Below are 20,894 nucleotides of genomic sequence, written 5' to 3'. Positions count from 1 at the left end.
TGTCTACTTTGCACCATCCTCCACAGACTCTGGCACAGTTAATACATGAAGTTCAAGTTGCTTGGAACGAGGTACCACAAGCAGACATCAATCATCTCATTTTGCCAATGCCTAGACGTATACAGGAGTGTATTCAGCTACGAGGTCGTCAAACATATTATTAATTTTTTTTTGATTACTTGTTAATAAAAATTCTTGACAACGTTATCGTGTCATTCTTGATGTAAATCTACCGTGTTGCCAAAAAATTATTCCTTCTGGGTAACACTTCTAATGTCACTGAGTATATTAATTGGCATTTGTTATTAATCTGTATGTCTCTGCAGAATCCTGAAGTCTTATTGTCATAATGTTAGCTTTTTTTCTATACATTGAGATTTTCCTTGTCCCTTGTTCCTAAAGGTTGAGTTTACCATAATAATTTGTTTAACCTATGGCCAAAAAATAAATTTTAACGAGAACTGTTTATTATGAGAATAAATTTATTAGGAAAGGAATTATACAATAGCGTTTTGTTTATCTTTATAAAAATTAATCGGAAATGCTCTATCTATTAAATAACATTTTTGCTGTTATTTTGAATGACAAGAGTTATAAATGTTTGCAATATCAACAATTGGCTTTTATCAAATAATAACAAAAATTTTGAATTAGTCAATATTTATGGTTTAGAAAATTCGAAGGAAGTGAAACAATTTGTTCGTTACGCTTTGTAGTATTATCAATCGGTTTATCACTTATATTTAGCAATTAGTTTATATTTCAGAAATTTGTTCGTGATTCATCCTTAAATATTCTAATAATTAAACGCAATTAATCAATTCGAGAGATATTCCTATAAATATGTTAGAATAAATAAATTTAAATTTCATATTTACAAAATTAAAGAAAAGCAATAACATACGTTAAGCGCTTAATGAGGAATAGATAAATATCTAAAATAAACAAAGAGTGAGCGAAGCAAGCGAGTACCGAAATTTAAGCGATTAACTCAGGACATTACTTGGGAATGTATAAAAGGTTGACAAATTTGTCAAAACTAACGGCTTGTATGCCCAAGGACTTTAGCAACTTTCGTTAAAAAGATGTTGGAATGGAACATTTGGGTATCCAGACAAGCTGGTCACATGTTAACGTTAAATCCAATTGAACATACATATCCTGTAAATAGTTACATCGCTTTCAGGTCTTGAGCACCTTGAATCCATTTGTGCTAGATGTACTTGATGCCGTCCGACCATCTTGTTGGATGACGTCCTCGATTACAATCTCGATCGAAAATTTTCTTGGTCCATCTTTCATCTGAAACTTTGGCAACATGTCCCTTCCAGTTTTATTTCACCGTTGTAATTCTTTTAATTGCGTCTGCAACACCTGTTTTTCTCCTAACTAATTGATCTGAAAATGTCTCTGAGGGATATATTCAACATTGACCTCTACATTGCTATCTGTACCACTTATATTTTGTTTATTACTTTTGTGGTCAAGATCAGTGTCAATCATCATCATCAGTGGCGTTACAGCTCTTTATGAGTCAAAGCCTTCTTCAGAACAATCCTCCATTCGCCCCTGTCTCTGGCAACTCTTCTCCATGCTCTAATTCCGATAGACTTCAAATCATTTTCTAGGTTGTCTTGGTACCTAAATCTCGATCTTCCTCTTCTTCGTTGTCCGATCGGCCCTCTTCGGTCAAAAACTTTTGTGACTATGGAATCTTCCTCTCGTCTGATTACATGACCTATCCATCTGAAGCGTGCTACCTTAATGAATTTTACAACGTCAGGTTCTCCAAATCTTCTATACAACTCAAAATTGTAACACCTGCGCCATAAACCTTGTTCTTTTATGCCTCCATATATTCGTCTCAGTATTTTTCGCTCAAAACGTTTGAGCAATTCTTGGTCATTCTGTGTTAGTGTTCAAGTTTCTGAACCATATGTTAGCACTGGTCTTATTAGTGTTTTGCATACAGTCAGTTTAATTTTTCTAGGCATTTTTGAGGCCATCTGTCTTCTTAAGCCATAGTAACACTTATTGGCGAGCACTATTCTTCTTTTGATTTCTTCACTGACGTTGTTATCTTTGGTTAGCAGCGACCCTAAGTATATGAAGGTGTCAACACCTTCCAGTTCTAGGTCATCAATTATTATTCGTGTAGGTGTCGGGTTGCTTGACCTAGTGCAACACATATATTTGGTCTTTTGAACATTTATATTTAGTCCCATTCTGTGTGCAGATGCTCTTAACGACCGAAATACTTCAGTCAGAGATTCTGTGGACCTACCTATGATGTCTATGTCATCTGCGTATCCGACAATTTTGTACTGATTTGTTAAAGATAGTAAGATTCGTAGTAATCTGCGACTCTCAAATTATTTTTTCTAATGCCAGGTTAAATAAGAGACACGATAGTCCATCACCCTGTCTTAGTCCATTTTTGCAATGGAAGGGTCTTGAGAGATCGTTTTGGATTTTTACCATGCTCTCTGCACCTGTGAGTGTAAGTTCAGTTAACCGGACAAGATCAAACGGAATGCGAAATTCTACCATAGCAAGTAGAAGTTTATTTTTATTAACGGAGTCGTATGCGGCATTGAAGTCAACAAATATGTGGTGGGTGTCGACGCCGAACTCTAGGGTTTTTTCAAGGATCTGCCTCACTGTAAATATCTGGTCCGTTGTTGATTTATTAGGACGGAAACCGAACTGATATCCTCCCACTATTTATTCGGCGTAGGGGAGGAGTCTTGGGAGGATGCCATATTGAGTAGAGTGATGCCTCTATAATTATCACACGCCATCATGTCTCCCTTTTTGTGTATAGGACACAGTTCGCCTAACTTCCAGTCTGTGGGTGTTTCTTTCTGTTGCCAGATTGCAGTTATCAGTTTATGCATGTGTTTCATGAGGGGGTCGCCGCCATTTTTGAAAAGTTCGGCAGGGAGATTATCCGAACCGGGAGCTTTATTATTTTTCAGTGTTGCGATGGCTTCTCTAATTTCTTCTTCGGTGGGGGGTGGTTGCCGGTCATCTTCATTCATTTGAAACATGGGATCCTCAATCTCGCCATCTTCGTGGTTGCCGCTAAGCAGTTCTTCAAAATGGTCCGCCCATCTGTTTCTCTAATTTCTTCTTCGGTGGGGGTGGTTGCCGGTCATCTTCATTCATTTGAAACATGGGATCCTCAATCTCGCCATCTTCGTGGTTGCCGCTAAGCAGTTCTTCAAAATGGTCCGCCCATCTGTTTAGTATCTGTTCTTTGTTACTAATTATAGAACCGTCCCTATCTTTACAGGCCTATCATTCTGGGTTTGAATTCTTTGATCAGTGTCAATATCTAAGAAAATTAAGCATTAGATTTTTAATTATTAATGGAAATGACAATTCTCTTCTCTTTATATTTTGTGTATTCACAGTCATCAAATTCCATATGTTTATAAACTATATATTAAGCTCCTCAAGGACATGTCTTGTCTAAGATGCATCTCCCGCAGCATTAATTATTGTTCTTAATTATTGTTCTCCCAGTATTAATAAATTCGTTCTTAACGTTATTTTTTTGTCACTCTATTTATCCATCTAAACATTCTCATTTCCTCAACATGCATTATTTGTTTATTTCTTTTTGGCTGACCAACATTCGTTGCCGTAAATGATAGCCTTCGTCGCCTAGAGGGCGGGGTCCTTCTTAAAGGTGAGAAACATGAGGAAGAAAAGATACTAAACATAAAAGAAAGAAATTAAAGAAGCGAACAAATCTTCAAAAAAAGAAAGGGCACCACTGCTTTTAAATGTTTGAATTCCAAAAAATTGGAATGTGATATACTCAAATCAAAGAGAAAAAAATGCGAACATCATGAAAATAAAGAAGGTAAAATTGACTATCAACTAAAAACTCAAAATTAATAAACTCATAAATATCACAAAATAGACATATAGATATCCTTCAACCAAATAAAAGGCAGATATCGAGCACTGTTTTTTATTAAATCTTGCCCAAGTACTTTCGCTCGTAGAGCATTTTCAGGGGCATTTCGTCAAAATTATAGGCTATCCAACAATTTGGTGAATGTCATAAACATTAAATACTACATTTACACAACACTAGACAAAGCACAAACGGTTTAAAAAAAATTAAATTTGAAAAAGCTACATAGTGGGTGACAGCAGGAGAGAGAAAGCTGCTCTGTCAAACTTCGAAAAAATATTTAATATATTTCCAAACAAAAAGTGCCAGGATTTGATTAATAGCGTTTAGATATTAAATAAATATTAAATATTAAATATTAATTAAATATTAAATATTAAAATTTAATATTAAATAAAAAGGTTTTTATTATGTCTTAACGGTTACTCAAAATACATGAGTCTTAAACTATTTTCATGGGAAGATATTTATGTGAATAAAAATGTATGTACAGGGGGAAATAAAATTTCATTATTTCATAATAAAATATCGAAAATTGGACAGGCTGTAACAAACCAGATTTTTGACACATTATCATTAACATCCACAAATAATTGTGGATTATTTGTGAATTATTTGTGGATCTCACAAAAGCGTATGACACGATTCCTGTGAGAAAGCTGTGGCAGTCTCTTGAACGATCTTCATTAAATAGCACGATCATCGCCGCAGTCAAACAATTACACAATAAAGCATCATCAAAAATCAAACTAAACAACACCTTATCAGAAGAATTTCCAGTAACAAAAGGCTTACTACAAGGATGCTGCCTCTCTTCAATACTATTTAAGATCTATTTAAATGAAGCACTAAAACACTGGAGAAGATCATGTTCAGGAATGAGGATCCAAATTGACGACGATACAACATTATACACTCTACATTTTGCGGACGACCAAGTAGTAGTGGCAGCAAACAAGGAAGATTTAGAATTCATGACGAGACGGTTGTTTAAAACATATGAAGAATGGGGCCTCTCTGTAAATAGAAACAAAACGCAATACTTATGCACAAGTTCAATGCAAGAGCGACGCCTACTTGCATTGAAAATGGACTTCTGGAGAAGATCAGCTAGAAAATCAAGGCTTGATAGAATACAAAATGACCATATCAGAAATATAATGGGAGTCAAGTCAACCATCATTGACGAAATTCAAAGGAGACAACTGATCTGGTATGGTCATGTGAAAAGAATGGACGACGACAGGCTGCCAAACCAAATTTTAAAATGGACGCCAAGGGAAAGAAGGAAGAGAGGAAGGCCAAAACAATCCTGGCTGGGCGGCATTCAGAAGGCAATGTCGGAAAGAAACCTTCACCCTGGCGAATGGAATGACCGACGTAGCTGGAAACTGGGAACCGGAAGGCGGAGAACGCTATAAAAAAACCGGGAAAAAAATCATTAACATTTTAGATACTCCATTTTTAACCTAAACATCTTTAAAGTTTTTTTCCAGAGTTTGTTCCAATGCCAGCCTTTGTTCCAATTCTCTTTAAGTAAATTTTCCTGTTCTACGCTCCACATAGCGAGGCCATCCAAAAGTCTCACAGCCTAACTTCTCCTTGTAAACAGTGAGACGCTCTCTGGCGGTTCGTATATTTACCGGCCACTGTAGACTCAGCCGGCGTCTACACCTATTTGGAATGGCGGATGGCCCAAGGTGCTGTCTAGTCTACTGATTCTAACAGAAACGCTGAAGGACGGCCAGGTCCTTATGGGCCTAGTCCGTATGATAGGGATGATACAATCGACTCGCCTGAATAGTTCTAAGTGTCTGAAAGGTTCAGAAATGTGCCCTAACTCGAACTACCATGACCATTCTGAGAGCGGCGGAACCAAACCCCACATTAGTGCGTAGTAGGGAATGTTTCGTGGATAAGTTAGGCGTTCTATGAGTGTGGATACTGAACAGAAGACTGAGGTATATATCATTGATGTGCATGAGGGATTTGTGACGATACGTGTGGAGGAAGTAAATGTGGTATGCTGCTAAATTTTACCAAATTGTACAGCGGAGAATTATGAAAGTAGGGTGAGATAAGATCCTTGGAAAGCGAGGGGAAGGGAGAGGAAATTTTGTTGTTATATGATCCAACATTTGTCTTAAAACTATTTGTTACTCCATGATGTTTTCTTGCAAACACTATTTTTAGTAGTCTATTCTAAAACTATTTTTTATTCATGTTTGCACTTAAAACAAATAGAGGAGGACCAATAACTATAATATGTAGTAATATTATGCATATAACGTTCTAGCTTAAATATCAGCTGTTTGATTTGTTGGATGTCTATTATATAAACCAAAGTTAGTACATGGGTTTTACCATGGGAATAGGAACACCAAAGGCTGTAAACAAATATCCACGGAAAAACAAACTGTAATAAAGAATGTCTTAATGATTTTAATGATCCGCAACCTTCGAAGAATATAATAAATCCCAAAACAAAACGGTACAGAACCAATATATCTCATACTCGAGAAAAATTGAGCTAAATTAGAAACTTAGTAAACTGACAATAAATATAGCAGTTTCCTGTTTATTGAAAATCTGCTATTTTCGTTGTTTTGTAGGAAACTTTTATTCCTCTAATAATGTAATTAACGCTTATCTGTTTCACTACAATAGAATGTTTCACAGTGTTTTTTTAATTGATTTAGTTATCATTACTACTAATTAGAATATTCGTAGAATTTAAATAAAAAGTAACTTTCAAATCGTTCACATTGTTATCAACTTACGATGTATACATTTTGCATATTTTCACGCTTTTTAGTGCACTAAACTGAAAATTATTGCATTGTTTTAATGAAAAACATAATTGTTTAAGAATTACCTGTCCTCATACATACCTAATTACTGAATTTACTTTTTCAGTTTTATTCCGCCTGATAAATTTATAATTCATTTCACGTAATATTTAACTTTTTATTTGACGATTGTGTCACAATCATAAATATTTTTAAACATTATTGAGTTAATTCCTGAAAACAGTACCTGTTTTCTTCTTCTTTTATTAGGGGAGGGGGGGTGTACAAAATGTTCGAAACATATCTAGGTCCTAGAAGGTGAGCAGGACCGCCTTTCAGCCTCAGGGTATGTTCTGACACTGTAGGGGTTGTTCAGACACCATCGCCGTCAATGCCAGAGACCTACCTGCTAAAAAACATCCTCCTTGAATTACCAACCATGAATTACCGCCAGGACCGCCTTGGTTGGGGCATAACATCGACACTGCAGTCACCTGATTGCTTATTTGTTTTATTTAGAAAATAACCGCATTAACCACGAAGGTCATTGGTGGGGTAAAGAAAATACAATGGGTGTACAAATTATAAATAATTTAGGTACATTTTATATCTTACTTGCCAAGTTACATTTGTTAAGGAATTGGAAACGAGGTTTACAGTCGGTTTAAAGGTTTAGAATATGGACGTATAAATAAAGATTTTATAAAGATCTTTATTTATACGTCCATGGTTTAGAATGTCTTCCATATTGCTTGAATATCCAGGTATCGATTGTTTGCTCATTCACGCAAGAGTCTCACACTTTCTCGCTTTTACTACTTAATTTATAATATTAATTATATTAATTCTACTCACCCTTTTATAATTTATTTTTTTCGATGGCTATTTTTATTATATCCATTGTTAGTTCTATTGGTTCTCCATGTATTTCCATATTATTATGTATTTCTTCTATGTTCTGATATTCGTTTAGATTTTTTTGCAGCAATCATATTGTAGTATGTTTCCCACTCTTCTCCGTTTATTAGTTGTAAGCCAGATGCTTTGTTTTCTATAAATCTCCATGCTTCTATGTATCTTGTTCCCTGTCAGTATGTCTGAAGTATCATACACTTTGTGCCAAATGCTTCTCTCTTATTGTTTAATGGTCCCTTCACGGTCAATATTCCTATACTATCTGTAGGGGAAAGGATGAGGTAGCTGGTTCGATTATTTAAATTACAAATATTTGTACAACTATATTCTCAACTTCCTACGTTTGGCAGATAAAAAATAAATATAAATCTCGAAGGACCAGCGAACAATAGCTCGCAAAATTGTGGATTAGGAATAGTGTTGTAAAATTGAAAATAGAATAATTAAAATGAGATTTTCGGTGTAAGTACCAAATGAAAGTGCGCACACACATCAATCTTTGTCGATCGACCAGAGGACCATTTGAGTTTTTGAACACTGCTCAAGGTACGTCGCTCCGTGTTGCTACGTAGTTTTGTGTTGTTTATTGCGATTTCGTGTACTCCATTTAACAAACGTTTGTAGATTAACAAACGTCATCGAATAAATGTCGTGTAGTGTGCGTCCATAGCATCATCGACAAAAGTTCGATCAAACTTTTATCGATCATAAAAATTCGATGTGTGTGCTCCTAGCCTTACAGCGCGTAAATATTACCGGACGTTTATAGCTTTTCTACAAATTAATGCCCGCATATCTGGCTGACATTTGAAGCCAACTTCAATCGTGTAGCAAGAGATCTGATGTGTATATAAAGATGTACGTGTAATTTAAAGTAATCTCTAGTGGATATATCGCTATTTTTGGGACCTATCACTTTGTTTTGGGTAAAATAGTTTTGAATTGTCACCCATGGAAATACTTTTGAAGTGGCATATATTTAAAACTATACATATTGTATGCAATACAAAGCTAAATAATCCGAGCTATTATTAAGTCACTTTCATTTATATCCCACATGTGGAATAGAAATATTAAAAAATCTCATATTTTAACTTTTAGCCTGTTTAACTGTCAGTCAGATTAAGTTACTATTTAGGATCTACTTCTTACTCCTTTATAAATTACATATTTTTTACTTAAAGATTTTGGTATATTATACAAACATGGAAAACGAAGTTCAGAACTAGGGATGTCGTTGACGAGCTTATCTTACGGTCACCAGACCATGATGACCCGGAAAACTAATCGTACAGTTAAAATATACCGTTTAAAAATATAATGTGTTCGACACAGCGTACTTACCTGTGACAGAGAGTAAACTCTGATAAAATGTAATAGAATAGCTTACGATTTCCGATAAAGTTAAAAGAAAATCATAAATATGATAGCCTTCTCCTATTTAAATAAATGTATTGTTTGAGATTAATAAACACAAACTACAAACAATACAGAGATATGATAAAATATTATTTATATTCTTCTTTCCAGGATTAACACGCTGCTGAAAACATTTTTATAGGAATATCACTTCAGTTCGTATAATTGATGCTCAATAAAATGACAATGTAAAGATAAAAATATGTAAAATTAATAAACAAATCAAGGACATTAATGATTCACAATATTTACCACACTCTCTAGTGTGATACATATTAATAATTGCAAAATCTTAAAGGTTGTTGACATATTATTAACAAACATCTTATCTTTTATAAACATACATTTTATTATAGATGTACAACATTTAAAAAAGTGTGTCATGTTTTCTATAACAATAATAAAAATGTCCTATGTCAAAATTTTTTACTGTATCAAAATTATGGCAATAAATAAACTCTGCAATTTATCAAAGTTTACAGACCATATAATATGTTTACTGCTGGGCATAGTCATGCCCGGACTGGCCCGCCGAGCGCAGCACAATAGGACAAAATTTTCAAGTTGCAGAGTAGTTATTTTAACATGGCATGTTTTCGTTACTCAGACGTAGGACCAACTTAGAGTAAAAGGAGTGCATCTTTAAAAGTTGACCAACTTTTTCTCCACAGTGATATATCAAATATAAAACATGGATAATCTCCACGTATATACTTTGTTTTTTAATGATTTACGTTTGTAAAAAATATAGTAACAATAGTTTGTTTCTAAACAATTTCTGAAGAAAAAAATGTAAAAATAAAACGAAAATTTCGTTTCAACTAATCGAAAAATTATGTATTAGGCCGCATTAGGTTAATTGACTTTCAAAATAACCTGAAAACCTGGAAAAATATTGAAATGTGTCAACATTTATACAATGATTAAAAACTGATAGTATCGTATAGTTATCGTTTTATTTCGGAATTTGTGTTTCTTTATACTCCTAACATAGTAAATGAACCCGCATGAAATTTTGGAACATCACTGGAACAAAATATTCTCATCGTTGTTAAAGGTAATGGATTTTGACAAGAGCTATGACCTTGTAAATAACAGGTAAACTAAAACTACTGCATCGGCATGACTCATAGCTCTTGCCAAAATCCATTACCTCTACTTATGCGAAGCAACATCCACTACGTTCAACGATATTGACACAATTACAAACTATGATTGTCAATTCTTCATGTATGGATTCTGTAATTCGAATGTTGCATACATATATCCTACTATCATCATTCAATCTTCGCTTATCCACTGCTGGACATAGATCTCCCTCATAATTTTCCATCTATTTCGATCTTGTGCCTCTTGCATCCAATTCCTATGACAACGTTTTAGATCGTCAGTCCAACATGTTGGTGGACGACCTCTGCTTCGGTAGGCATCATGTCTTGGTCTCCATTCCAGTATCCGCTTTGTCCATCTATTATCTGTCATTCGAGCCACGTGACCTGCCCAGTTCCATTTCAGTGTTGCTACTCTCTCTACTGCATCAGCCACTCCTGTTCTTTGTTATCCTACTATAGTGGCACACAAAAAATGGCAAGCGCACAAAGCCGAAGACAAAGATATGAAACAAAAAAGAAAGCTTATAATCCAGGATGGTTTAAGAAAATAATTGAGACTCCTCATAGAAATGACAAAACCCGATTTTGGCAGTAATATTGATGGAAACACAGCTCCATGATTCTTTGAAAATTCTATTATATCAGATCGTATAACCTGAATCGACGAAGAACTGATCCATCGTGTTAATATTATTTTACCAACAATTTGGAGTGGTGAAGAAATTGATGTAGAAAAATTTCGGAAGTAGGTATACTACAGAAATAGCCAGGTAATTTGTTCAACTATATCCTTGGTACAATATATCCAACGAAGTTTACCGATTACTGATCCATGGACCCGATATAATTGCAGCAGCATTATTACTGATAGGCAAACTATCAGAAAAAGCTTATTACAAGAAACGAGAGCTCTCTTAGTCCCTCGTCCGATTGCTTCAGCCACTGATGATGATTCAGAAAAGGATGTTTGTGGAGCCACAGATTCATTTAATTCATAATTTCATAAAATTAATTCAAATTTTTTATACAAAAATTCACCCTGTTTTACCTACTGCGCCTTTTTGTTACAAGAAGTCATCCTAATAGAAGAGTATACTCAATGTTTGTTAGATGTATTATTAATCATGCTACTGTGAAAGGCTATCTTCATAGATTTAATTTAAGTGAAACAGAACTTTGCGGTTGTAATGGTAACACTGACGATATCATTCATTGGGTGTTCGGGTGGATACATAATGATACTGCTATTACCTAAGTATCTATTGAAAAATCTGATAAAAGAACAAATACGTCTTCCTCAGAGTGAATCTTCTATTTTATATATTTATCGTCACAATATTAATATTAGGCGTAACCAAATTTATTGGGGATATTTAAAAAGAACTAAAAGAAAAATTTAGGATGGAGTATGTAATGTGAATGTATAAATTTAGCTTTGTTCCCTTTGTCTATCCTTATGTTATATATTTTCTTCCTGTTGTTGCCGTTGCCTGTCTTGTGTTATAATAAAGTCGCTATAAAAGGCAACTTAGCGTTAAAAGGATCCTTATATTGTATATATACATATCCTTATATGTAATCCCTTGTTGGTTCTAAATATTCACTTTAAGTTTGTTAGGGCTCTGAATGTAACTAATGAAAGTATGGTTTCTTGTCAATCTATTGATTCTTGTGATACTGATGTTTACAACATATTTTTAATTTACCTCTAGCCGAAAGTACTTTTTTGTTAACAAATGCAATAGGTCAATACATCATTAACAAATTCAAGTAGTCAAATACATTATCGTGGCTGAATGGATCAAGTTATCCAAAGCTATTAATTAAATAAAAAAAAATTCAAATTTTATGAAACGTTGTCCGCCATATTGTTTTCGCCATTTTGAATTTTACAACTTTAACATCGAAGTCGTAATCAGCGAGGCCAAAAACTTTGCTATACCGATTTATGTCCAAATAATCGGAAATATATGAAATATGGTCCGCCATATTGGATCGGCCGTTTTGAACTTTTTAATTTTGTCATCAAACTCATAATCAGCAAGGTTGAAAACCTTATAGTGATAGTACACATTCATATCTAAATTGACACATATTTATACTTTTGGCCATGTTTTCAGCAATTCGTCCCACTGGGCGCCAGCACACTGGTCCACGGGCCGATGTTTTTTCTTCTTGTTTAACAGTTGGTCCAAAATTGAATCTCAACTGGAATACTTATGACAGAAATAAAAAAAAATGTAGAATTTCTTTGGCAGTATTTGCTGATGGTTCGTAAATGTTTTATCAAGATTTTAAACGATTTTGACATTTGACTCAAACAGTAAAACAGCATGAAGTACTGCGAGATGTGTGGAATGAAAACAAAAAAAAAAAAAAAAAAAAAAAAAATCATGATTGTCAGTAAAGTACAAAATTGAAGACGAAAAAAAAAAAAAAAAAAAAAAATCATGATTGTCAGTAAAGTACAAAATTGAAGACGAAACAATTTGGAAAAGCTTTAGAGAAAGTAGTAGTCATAGACAGTAGGGAAAGTTCATCTATGCCATCCTTAGTTCTACTACTGGTGGGTTTTGTTGATGGTAAAGATGAAAAATTGAGTCTTCTCCGTTTTGATTTTTATTTTCCATTTCTCCGTGTAGTCCGAAATTCTTCCTAAGTAGTCTTCTAATATTTCGCCTAAGCCTCTGTCTTCTTTTCCTACGATGTATATTGCCGTATCTTCCTCGAGAGGGCCGTATTTGTTCTTACATATGTGGTCCAATCTGAAACAAAAATGTTATATAGAATAGGAGATAAAATGCTGATCTGAAGCATCCCGTCCTGAACTTCTTGCATCTTGGACATCTTCTGATCAGCTGAAACGTGAAATGTTCTGTTAGTCAAATATGCATCGCACATATTGACTAAATAATGTGTAAACCGTGTCTGTCGTACGCTTTTTTTATGTCGAGAATGGCCATTCCTGTTTTTTGGTTACTATTGAAGCGGATTTGTGTGTCGCTGACAACTCTTGCTGATTAACGTTCACAATTTCTTCCTCTTCTGAATCCAAATTGGTCTTCTTGTATGATTCTTATTCTTTCTGCATGTTTGATGAGTCTGTTGTTGATGATTTTTTATAATACTTTTCATAGTCTTTCCAGTTGTTCGGAAAATGTGCATTATTTAGGCAATATCTGTAGATGTAGAATAATTGCACTGTTATTTTCTTTGGGACTTTCTTTCGGTTCAATGTTATGAGCATCTTGCATTCTTGGTGCTCTGTTTCCTTTTAGTTTTCCAATTATTTTCACTACTTCTACTGAACTTAGGTAGTCTACTTCCTCTACTAAAAATTCGCTTCCCTCTCGTATTCGTTATTTACCATTTCAATGATTTGTCCATCTGACATATTTTGATTCTACCTGAGTGTTTCTGCCATTTTTCTTGAAATTGCCCACTTTTTCCCACTTTTTCCTGAGTCTTAGTTTTAGCATTTTCCATACATTTAGCATACGATGCTTTTTGTTACACATTATATAGTTCTCCTTCTCCCTCAATTTTTTATTACATTTTTTCTAAAGGACTATAAAAGCCTGACTATACCCAATCTATAAAAACAAATTTGTTAGAAATTAAAACCGCAATTCCGGAAGAAATCAATAGTTAACCTTCATTACACATTTTGCAGGCAAAAATGAGTTTCTCAGATGCAGCGATTACGAACTTTGTAGCATTATTTGCGTAAGAATTTCAATGAAATCCTTATTCATACTTCCTCGTTATCTGTTAAGCGAGAATAATTTCTTTGTTTCAGCTGATAAACTGTTAGTGTTATTAACACAAATCCAGTCTTTGTTCGTAGTGAATGTTTTTAATTAAATAATCACGATTAAAGAAAGTGTTGTTCTTACGGGGTTTATAGTTTTATTTATATACATGGAATCTCAACTTATATCTGACAGACTAAAAATAAAAAAGAAATAAAAATTTATATGAATCTTGCTTAAAGCATTGCAAGTAGAAAAATTTATTTATTCAGTCATAGTTGTCAATACTCTCCTTGGCTTTATGCTTACGCAAGATCTAGCAAGCAGTTTCTTTCTTTGGTCACATAAATGTAAATTTCCTTCACAGACATGTCTTGTTTAATCACCTCTCACAGAATTCTGTCTGCCGCTTCAACTCCAACCAAATTATCGGGTTTTAAACAAATTTTTTAATGTGTTTTTTGTGGAGTCCAATGTTCCGTTTAATGTGTTTTTGCGAATAAGTTTTTGTAACTTTCTAACTTTTATATAAAAAAAAAGGAAAAACTGTGGATTTTCACAAAATAGGATCTCTTTTGAATAGTAGTACTTTTTGAAACTTGACCATAGCTCTGAGATATGGCTTTGTAAGCCGAAAGTTCTCAGCTAGGAATTAAAATTTTTACACACTTTAAAACTAATTTTCCTCTCCATTCATTGTATCCAGTAAGGTTTCCATTTACGGTTTCCAATTTTTGTATGATGTTCTTAATTGTAACTTTATAACTTGTATTAGTTTTAAAAGGATATTTTTCTGTGTTTTTTTGGGCATAATAGGAGCTCGCTCCTCTGCCCTCATTTGTTATATAATAATAATAAAATAATCACCGCATTGTGCTCATAGACCAACCAGTGGCACATAATAGACCGGATCTCATACTAGTTAATAGACTTACCAGGCAAACAACACTTATTGATGTGGCGATACCTAACACCAATAAATTTGCGTGTTAAATACAACGAAAAGATCGCCAAGTACAGAGATCTAGAAATACAAATCAGGAGACAATGGAGAATGGAAAGTACCCAGGCTGTACCTATTATTTTATCTACTACTGGTGTTATTCCCAAAAACCTCATAGGAAACATAAAACAGCTGGTCTAAATGAACATCTTTATAAGACCATGCAGAAAGCTGCACTCCTCGCGACGTCAGATGTGTACGAAAATTTTTGGGAGATACTCCAGCGTATCAAGTCACCTAGGGCTCGATAACACGGAAAGAGTCCCACCAGAACTCAATTCTTTTGATACCGTAGGTATCTGAGATGAGTGAATTTTTCCCCTTAGAGTGAGTGAGGCGTATGGCTAAATCTGAATAAAATAATCAACTTACAAAATAATACTTGAAGGTAGTAATCCTACCTATCGTGATCTATATGGGAAAGATAATGTGCTTAACAAATATAGACAAAGGTAAAGAAACATCTTCAGAAGTGTATTACGAGAATCTCGTAGAATTATAGAAAATTCAAGAACGAGAAGGAGAGGATTACTCGATTACTAGATAAGAACTTAGATGAAAGAAGAATAATCATTTAAAGTTAGAAATGGTTCGACCACGTCCAACGACGTGAACATAACCTGATGTACAAAACATTAAAGGGAATCTTCTTCTTCACCTTCACTTTTGGCGATCACCATTGCGAAGGTTTATTGATCTTCTGCCATATGGAATAATTGTGCTGCATTAGATATCTGATGCCATTCAAGAATGTTTTTTAACCAAGAAACCTGTTTTCTTCCTACTTCTCTATGGCTTTCTATTTTGCCCTTAAGGATCAGTTGTAGTATTCTATATTGACTTTCCCTCACTATATGTCTCAGATAAGACATTTTCCGGTGTTCCAGTCTTTAGTAATTCTCTATCTTTGTTGACCCTCCTTAGTACTTCCTCATTAGTTTTACTTACTGAGATGATTATTACAAAGAAATGTCTTCATTTTCATAAAAGTACTTTTAGTCATTGCTATTCTGCATTTTATACCCTTTATTAAAGGAAATACTTTAATAAAACCCAAATGAAGACCGAAATGCAGGTAAAAAGATCTCATTAGAGAAGATATTAAAACGATAAACCTTCTAAAGATGAGGATAATAAATTAATGGAGATCAATTGTAAATTCGGTGAACTCACACTATAAACTGTAATTAAAGAAAATAAGAAACCGAAAATACGAGACTGATCTTCCGCAGAGACCGAATCATAAGTGCTAAGGGTCTCTATATACATATTGATGATGCCTATGACATTGGTGTCAAAATAGTATCTTAAGAAACTTCATTATGGTGGCTGTATTGCAGATAAGGATAATGGGTAGATTGACAATAAACATTAGTATAAACTTGTCGCTGTATAACTTTTATTTCAATCAACACCAATAATAGAGTAACGAACATCCCATGTAACGGTTGCATCTCGAGATGATGATCTGTCTGTTCCAGAATGTTCCTGATTTATCGACCGGCTGACACGATCAAGGCGCTCATCAAACCGAGAATAGAGGTTGACTATTCCAGATTATTCTAGTAAAAACGTTAATAATGTTTTTCAGCCTCCATTTTATTTTTTCATAGTATAGCCGATGTATTATACGTGTATTGTTTGTTTTAAATGTATCTTTTATTTGTTTCAGATATACAGTGACAGTGCGAGTATCGGAAGAACAACCATATCAAGTTAGGGAGTACGTGTGGTGCCTGAATTTCCCTCCAAGATGCTCAAAATATAAAATTAAGTTTAAGACAGTGTACAAAATTCAAAATCTGGTTAAAACTAGACCGGTTGAAGACTGCTGCAAGGGTTACACGAAAAGTAATACCGGCGATAAATGTATACCGATTTGTTCAAAAGACTGCCTTCATGGAACTTGCACAGCTCCAGATACTTGCCAGTGCGAAACGGGATATGGCGGACCATACTGTGATATTTGTAAGTACACGAATTATTAAGTACAAGGAATAATTAATTGTAAATAATCTTCTTTAGTCTAAAAGTATCGCTGAGCATTCTGTCCACTGCGTGGACAATTTTGTATTTCTTGTGAACCTCAGCCAGAATGTCATCTCTATCTATCTTTATGATCTCTTTACGTTCCTGAACCGGTTTTCTGATCATAACTTTGGTCTGTTCCTCGAAGTCTAGAATTCGGCGGTTTCTATTTTAATATTTTCTTTATGATTTCGTCTTCTCGTCTTCGTTTACTCCAGTAGTCAGAGACGAAAACTCATACTGACAAGTTGAATTTTGCTGAGAATGTTAACTTTGGGACCCAAAAATATGCAAATAGTTTCCCGCTTCTAAAAATGTTTATTACCACTTTTTCTGAAGAATCAACCGTTCCCTCTGAAATAAAGCTTGAAGCGACTTCTGGTACATACATTCTATTGCTATATTTACGCTTTCATTTATTTTTCTGGGTATGTTTTTTGAGCGCTCGACTACAACCCTTAAGTATTTCAATCATTCTGATTTTTGAAATGTGTAAACTCAATATTTATAAAATTTCCGTTATAGTTCTTTTTTGAAACTATCATATAGTTCGCGATTATTCACTTATTTTTATTCCCAAAACTAATTAATAGCCGAAATAAACTTAGTTTTTCGGACTTCTTTAATTGAAAAACGAAGAAGAATCATGAATAATGGAAGAGTATATTTATTAATTTTCATTAAAAACTTTCCATTTCTAAATGCCAATCTATAAATGACTATTAAATTTCCAAAATAAACATTTAAGCCTTTGTTTTGATTGATTCGTTTTTATTTGGTTGATAAACTGCAAGTGTATAATTTTTTACTTTTTACAAATATTGACTATGAGCACGTGTGCTTGCGAATTGAAAATTTGATCAACATAGAATAAAACTAATTATTAAATAATTTACTAGACAGTTGAGACGGAGTTCAGTGAATAGAGTAAACCAGATTATCCATATTTACAATAGTTTGTGAGGAGCTCTATGTAATTAGCATGCGAATTCCAGTTCCCTTAATAATTGTTCCGTTTAGAACTACATAGGTGTATTAAAAAGTGTAGTCGACAGGATGTTCCCTTATCATACACCAGCCTCCACATTTAGAACCTCCATTACAGAGTTATCCACTCCTTAATCGGATTATTATTATTGGTTTTTTACCATATTTTGGTGTCTATAGCCATCTAAAGAGTAGCTGAAAAGACAGCTAAATACTTGGTTATTTGCCTTTTTTTTTAAATCCGGCTAGTATTGTCCTATGTTTTCTAGGTTTTTTTTTCTGGGTCCATTGTTGTTTCCTACACCCAGTCTAGAATTTTGGTTCCCTGTAGAAGTTTGTATAGGTCTTTTGCTTGGTGTGTCCTGAATATACCATGATCTCCTCTTGGTTACCTATACAGTTTTTGTTTTTTACGGACCAGCGCCTCGTAATCGCATAATACATGTTTTACAGTTTCTGATTCCTTATCACAGTCTGCAGTTAAGGTCTCCATTGTAAATGCCTATTTTATTCCGGAATTTTCTCACTGGTGGTGCCGGGGATTCCTGTTACTGTTCTTATATTCCTGTCAATATGGAGTGGTTCCTTTATTCTTTTTGTCCATGGTCCACCAATGAAAGTGTTCCCGTGTGTTTGTTTTGGGATTCTCTCCCAATATCGTACATGGGATCCATGTTCCATGGATCCTTTCTGGGATCCAGTCCTCTACGGTTCCATCTACGTACTGCCTTTGGAACTTTTAGAGTCATATCTAGCCCGTTTGATTTGTTCGATCTTTTTTTAGCAAGTTAATCTCCTTTTTTGTTGCCTTCGATGTCCTGGTGCCCTGGTATTCAGACAAACTCAACCTTGTTACGGTATCCCAGTTTATTCAGTTTTCTGACGCAGTCCCATACTAGTCTGAACACAGTTCAGGTCACTTCCAGACACGCCAGTGCCTTCAGTACCATTTGACTGTACAACTATATATGGATCTACTCTTTTTCTAGCTTTCGCTAATTCTTGCATTTTTGGAGTATATTCCTGCCTGCACACCCTCCCCAGTCTTGGATACATCTTTTTATCAGTTGGTTGTGGTACTCCTTGTTTCTCCATACATTCCTGTCTGGAATAGATACCCGGTATGAATTTTTAAAAATGTAACTTTTTGTCATATGGTCCGATTCCACATTAAATATATCTTTCGTCACAGTCCTTGTGATACCCTGTCCCTTCATTGAGAAGTTTCAGTGATTGTTTTATCCTGTAGGCTGCCAGTCAATTATGCCTCTTCTTGTATTATCAAATTCAAGGTAGGCAGGTCTAGCAGAGCCTCCATAGCTGCTATTGGAGTAGTACTCCAATACACGCAACACACACCTCACACCTTTGCACCTTGCTGGGTTTGGTTTTTACAGCTGTTTAAAGTGTCTTTGTGCATTTTGATGCATAGGTAATTGAGGGTTTGATCACCATGGTGTACACTCAGTGCACTTTCTTCCCATATATACGTCTGACACTCAAAAGAGTTGTGACTGCACTGTTTGTTATTTTTTCTAATTCCAGTTCCAGGTAAGTTTCGAATCTAGTATAACCCCGAGAGGAATATTCATCTAGCCTGCTTCTCGAAATAGTCAGCAATACTTTGGATATGGTATTTTGTATATGTGGTATAGCATAATCTCGGTAATTGATATGATATTTTATAAATAGTTATTATATGTCCCTTTCTTCAATCCATAAGGATACTTTCTGTTTCCCAAATATCTTCAAACACTTCATAAATCTGTCGCAGGTGTTATTTTTTCTCCACTTCTATTTATATCGTTATTAATTTCGTCAGGTGCAGCTTTTCCTAATTTTACTCGTTACACTACCTACTTTAGCAAATTCAGTAAATGTTAAGCTTTGACTCCATATTCAATACATGATATGCCAGATATACATGATCCAGATGAACTGATCTCATTTATTATTTTTTTAGCTTGTCCTAAAGGCTTGTGGGGTAGAGAATGTCAGCACAAGTGCGAATGCCAAAATAACTCAACTTGTGATCCTTTCAACGGAGACTGTCATTGCTCCCGTGGCTGGGTAGGTAGATTCTGCGAAAGCAAATGCGACAAGAATCATTTTGGACATGAGTGCCTTGAACAATGCCGTTGCGAGAATGGTGACTGCGACCACATATCAGGGGAGTGTCGGTGCCACGCTGGATATATGGGACCACTGTAAGTTTATATTATGCACTGTTTTATTTTTATTGTATTCGTTTCCTTTATATTTATTATCTTTTCAATCAGGAATAGTCTCACGGCTTTATTATCGATAATCAGGGTTCCATTCTCATTTAAATGAAGTGAGTTATTGTTTGATATATTACTGATACTATTAAGATAATAATAACATTTTACATACAATTATTAAATTTATTGTTTTATTAATACCAGATTATCTGTAACTCAAAGTGACCGTAAACATTATCCTCGTGTTAATGACATATTAACAAAGTTATACATAATATAGATAATTCTATGAATTATCGGTAGATAATTTTATTAATACATTTACAGTAAAACGCATCGTATTCAGAGGAAAACTAAATATACGAGAAATTAAAATAAAAATTATTAGAAGTGTCTATCAAATTTACCTGATTGGAAGAAGGTTAATATGAGGAAAATCGTCATTATTATTCATGTCATTCAGCATCAATATTTAAAATAAAAAAAAAACCATTGTCTGTTTCTCGCCGATTTCAGTTTATTCTTCTTCTTCTTTTTATGTAAATATGACTGTCCGTTTTTCAATGTTGCTCCAGTAAGTTGTCGTTCCATCGTTTACGTGGTCTTCCTACTGGTCGTGTTCCTATTGGGGAACCGTCTCGTGCTGTCTTTACTACTCTATTTGATGTCATTCGGCTTACATGATCGTTCCATTCTCTTCTATTTTTTACCCAGTCCTTGATGTTCTCCACCTTGCATC

General features: G+C 34.5%; 1 protein-coding gene across 3 annotated transcripts in view; it reads left to right on the top strand.

The window, feature by feature from the left end:
* The window catches only part of drpr (multiple EGF like domains draper), a 195,353-nt gene that overhangs the window by 112,427 nt on the left and 62,032 nt on the right, over positions 1-20,894 (top strand). For all 3 annotated transcript variants that reach the window (XM_072522576.1, XM_072522577.1, XM_072522575.1), the window contains exons 3-4: positions 16,591-16,886; positions 19,897-20,140. In XM_072522576.1, the coding sequence (XP_072378677.1) occupies positions 16,591-16,886; positions 19,897-20,140 (540 nt within the window). The remainder of the gene's footprint in view (positions 1-16,590; positions 16,887-19,896; positions 20,141-20,894) is intronic.

This window comes from Diabrotica undecimpunctata, chromosome 2 (assembly GCF_040954645.1).
Source record: "Diabrotica undecimpunctata isolate CICGRU chromosome 2, icDiaUnde3, whole genome shotgun sequence".
NCBI classification, from domain to species: domain Eukaryota; kingdom Metazoa; phylum Arthropoda; class Insecta; order Coleoptera; family Chrysomelidae; genus Diabrotica; species Diabrotica undecimpunctata.
Note: the sequence above shows the minus strand (reverse complement) of the source record. Positions and strands in the feature narration are given on the sequence as shown.